The sequence below is a fragment of the Gavialis gangeticus genome, unplaced genomic scaffold (assembly GCF_001723915.1).
Source record: "Gavialis gangeticus isolate Ggan-Ray unplaced genomic scaffold, GavGan_comp1, whole genome shotgun sequence".
NCBI lineage: Eukaryota > Metazoa > Chordata > Crocodylia > Gavialidae > Gavialis > Gavialis gangeticus.
Genome location: NW_017729000.1, coordinates 46,598,732 through 46,603,300, shown reverse-complemented (window position 1 = coordinate 46,603,300; position 4,569 = coordinate 46,598,732). Strand labels below are relative to the sequence as shown.

General features: G+C 40.1%; 1 protein-coding gene across 1 annotated transcript in view; it reads left to right on the top strand.

Annotated features, from left to right (window-relative positions):
- The window catches only part of LOC109289799 (ankyrin repeat and KH domain-containing protein 1-like), a 204,498-nt gene that overhangs the window by 95,316 nt on the left and 104,613 nt on the right, over positions 1 to 4,569 (top strand). Inside the window, exon 3 of the mRNA XM_019506001.1 lies at positions 3,966 to 4,122. Coding sequence (XP_019361546.1) covers positions 3,966 to 4,122 — 157 coding nt within the window. The remainder of the gene's footprint in view (positions 1 to 3,965; positions 4,123 to 4,569) is intronic.

Below are 4,569 nucleotides of genomic sequence, written 5' to 3'. Positions count from 1 at the left end.
CCCCCCCCCCCCCAAATAAAACTAAGACTTGTAGATGTGTGTTACCTTCCACTTTTCTCTTGAGGCCCTAGCCTTTTATTTTTAATCTTTATACTAGATCTTAATTTCAAGAAGTAATCTTCACCTGTCTTGATAAATCTGAAGGCATCAGTTCTATGGAGTCATGCAAAGACAATGAATTAGCAGAGAAGGGAAAAGTTATTGGAATGTAGCCTGTGTTCAGTGTAATTCAGGGTTATCAAACTCATTTGGCTCTGTGGCTCAGATGAGTGGTAAAAGACCAGTTCACAGGCTGAATTGGACCCATGGACCACCACCCACTCCCTTCACTCCTGTGCCTGAGCCACCACATGAGACATCCGTTGTGTCTGCTCCGAGAAGTTCACCACATGCAGTGCCTGTTCCAGTCAGTCCAGGACTCGCTGGAGTGGGTGCTGTATGCAGTGTGTGTCCCAGATTGCCTGGGTTGGATGCTGCATGTGGTGCAAATACCAGAGCAGCTGGAATGAGCACCATGTGTGGTTCAGTCTGGCCAAGGTGGATGTCATATGTTGCACGGGTCCTAGACTAGCTGAAGTGGACACCGTGTGATGTGCCCATTCTGGCTGGACGGCACCATGTGTGGCATCTGTTCCAGGATCCATACCATGCATGGTGCCCCCTGGCTAGTGCAGGGCACACTGTATGTTGTGCCTGCTTCAGCAGGTTTGTGATGCCTGTGGGTGCCATTTACAGTATAGGACTCAAGCTGGTGGGAGTGGGTTCTGTGTGCAGGGTGCATCCTGGACTAGTAGGGGTGAGTAGGGAAAGGAGCACTGCATGCGGTGCGTGTCCCAGGCCCTACCCTTGAGTCCAGGCCAGTGCATGTGAGTTAACTCAGACCTAGGGCTAGTGCTGGGGGCTGGATGATGAGTTTCTTTGGGTGAAATCTTTGATTCCCGTGGTGTAATTGATTTAGCAGGCAGAGCCAACCTTGCTGAATTTGGCTTAGTGGTTTAGATTGCACTGTTAAAAATATTAATTTATGTAAGTATTATATATTTTTCAAGGACTATTCTATGAATAACCTAAGAATGTAGAAATGAAATAAGACCTCTAGCAGTACATAGCCTCACTTCGTGTATGCAGTTATAAACCTTGCCAATAAAACAGTTGCTGCACGCCAAGCCTACCTACAGACCATAACCATAGCTCTGCTCCAATACAGATGACATCTTGCCAGCATCTGATTCTTCCAGAATTCTCAGCGTGACCTGGGTCTCTTTCTCCCATCACCTCTCATTTCTGTGCAGTTCTAGATGACTTCTCGTATTCCAGTGGGTGCTGTCAACTTCTTTCAAGAAAGGAGTTTTCCTTTCTTTTCTTCAGAAAAGAAGTTCATGGCCTTCAGCAGAGCAGTAGTTTGTTAAATTTCAGCATTTTGACTGCAGTATGAATTACTTTGGTCTAGCAAAATAGGTTTCTCCTTTTCTAGAAAAATTACTAATTTTGAATGCAGAAAACTTCACTGGGTGAATAAAGTTTGTAATTATAAGCTTTTACTTAAGATTTTTCGCACTTGCATTGGAAAATGGAAATAATTGATCAAATATTCTGGTTCCAAATAGTGGAATATCAGATTCAGTTATAAGTAGTAAAGCTAATATTTGTTTGTAAACAAAAGAATATTTATGCGATCCCAAAGAGATCCCTAAACTCATAGTTTGTAGAAACTGGATGTTCCATTGCTGGTCATTTAGATGGGCTTGTAATCATGGAACTTAAAGCATGGATGGTAAAGCTAATTTGTTAACCTCATTTCAGTCTGATAAGTTTGTTGAAACATCAGAAAAATCCAGGTGTTTCTCTGAAAGCATAATCTAGTTTTTCAGAGAAAAATGGATGTTGAACTCCTGGTCTAAATGCAGAATAGCCTGGCTTGAACTTGTCATAGCAAAGTTGTTGCCATTTCCTATAAAACAAAACAACAGTCTGAATAGGTGTCCTCAGCACTTGAGCTTCTTAAAGCTGTTCCTCTGACTGCAGTAGGACAGCCCGTGTTCTGATTATTTAGTGAATCCAGAGATTGGAGTGACTCTTTGGGTTGAGATAACATAACATGGTCTCCTGCAGCATGACTTAGAGCTGGTTGTGTTTTTTTGGTTTTTAAGTAAATGGGTAATAGAGCATACATTTGCTAGGCATGGCAGCTGTGTATTACAGGCATTGAATTTCCCATATTGGAAGAATAAATCACTTTGCTATCTGATAAGGCAGCTGCTGCTGCTTTCCTTGAAACATTGGCTTGCCTGCATATGAATCTTACCAGTTCTTCACTTCTGTTTTTGGACAGTGATCCATCAAGAATTTTCGAGCCAAATATGTAGAACCTTAGGTTTATAAATGTTCAACAGCAGCATAGTGTCATTGCAAAATGTATATTTTTTCATTTGAATTAGGTTATTTGTTTGACTTTTGGTCTAGGGTGTTCTATCCTAAATTGTTTTCAGGTTGGAGAGTTTTGCAAACTCTAGGTTTCTTCATTGGTGAGAAGAGGAATTTGATGCCCTAATAAGTTTCCTGTGCCTCTAGTCTACTGTATGAATCTTTGAAAAAGGCTAGAAACCATATTTAAAATATGGTTATAATCTTTAGATGCTTAATAGAGTTATGAGCTGGAGAAAACAAAAAAGAATTTCAACAATAGGAAGAAGCGTGCATTCCAGATACAAAAACGTGAGATTATGAAGAATAATTTTCTCAGGGTTTTCTTTTTCTAGATAAGTCCTACTTCATTCAACCTGTTAAATAGTTTAAAAAGTCACTAATTCAGCAGTAGCAAAAGTAGTTCATTGTGAGTAAATGTCAGATACTGAATTACAGTAAAAGTAATTGTGCATGATACTGGAAACTGTTTCCTGATGCTTGACTAGTTGTACAGTAGGCCTTAAGAACACTGCAGGGACAACTGTGCTAGGGTGTTTGCAGATGTACGGGGTGTCTCAAACTGTTCATGCATGTACCACTCTGCTGCTATGGATCTCTAAGGTGGGCACTTTGAATATCTAGTGGCAGTTTTGTGTAAGTTATGTTTCTTTCCTTTTTAAAGAAACTGGAATCAGTACTGTCAATCATGGTATTTGTGTATTCTTCAAAACTAAAATGTATATACCTTTTTGAGACTCTGTTCAGTAGACAGGGTTTTAGTCATGTATCTATCCTTTAGTATAATGAGTTGTATTGAGTAAGCATATAAGTCAATTTTAGTAGAGTTCTTCATCAGTAATGAAAAGGTATACATAGTTGGTATGTAAATGGCATTGTGTTGAATGAGGTAAATTTTCTGAGGTTAAAAACTGTGTACCGTGGTTAGATGAACACCTTTAAATCTAAATTGTGCCTGTATTTGGACCTTTCTACTTAAGAGCTCAATTTTTTCCAATAATTTACTATAAATTAAATGTTTTCAAACATGTTACATTTATTTGTATTGAGAACTAATTCCAAAGTAAAGCACTTACATTTTATATTTGTTACTTTTTGGAGTGGTTTATAGGAGAGGAGCATTTGAAAATTTGGAGTGAAAAATCTTCATATTGAAGAACCTCAACAGTTACTTGGAATTACATAAAAGTTTCCCAAAGATTTGCCTTTGGACTTGGTCCTGTGCTTGTTCTCAGTCCTAGAAAGTCTCTTCCCCCCCATGCCCCGCCCCTCCCCAAAAGCTATAAGTCTGAAAATGGGGGCATAATGAAATAGCCAACTTAAAAAATAAAAACAATTTTACTACTGTGCTATAATTACACTTTCAGATCAGAGAAAGGCAGATGTTAACTGATAATTTTAATTATATGCAATTTTTCCAGCATGTTTGCAAATGATTTTTAACTAATAGTGCATGTGGCTGAAATTTTAAAATAGTGTTTTTGCATTTTTTTTGTGTGGCTTTCATACTAACCTGATTGATGAACGAACATACACTGAAGGAATTGGTAAATTATCCACTGCCGATGGTAAAGCCTTCGCAGATCCTGAGGTGCTTCGAAGACTGACATCATCTGTCAGCTGTGCGTTGGATGAAGCTGCTGCTGCATTGACCCGGATGAGAGCAGAGAACAATCACAATGCAGGACAAGTAGACAAGTATGTATTTAATTACTCAAATCTTCGTATAAACTTTATGGTATGTACATTTCACATTTTTGCAATGTGAGTGTTTTGTAATATCAGCAATTCTTAACTCATTACCAGGGATCTGGGATTTTCATTTGCCACAGAAAAATGCGGATTTTCTCCTTTAAAGGAGAAAAATGTGGGAAACGGTGGATTTCTCTTGCAGTCTGGCAAAATTCTGGCCTGCAAGGGGCTGCTTGGGCCTAGGGTGGGGAGGAAGGGGGGTGCCACGCCTATGTGCGTGTGCACACATGCACATAGCAGCCAGGCAGTGTGGTGGAGAACAGCTCCTGCAGTTTTCTCCAGGTAAGTTTTTTTGGGGGTGGGGAGAGGGGTGCATAGGTAATGTGGGGGAGGAGGGGAAGCATGGGTAGTACAGGTTGGGGGGTGGCACATTTCTTCCCCCCCCCCCCCCCC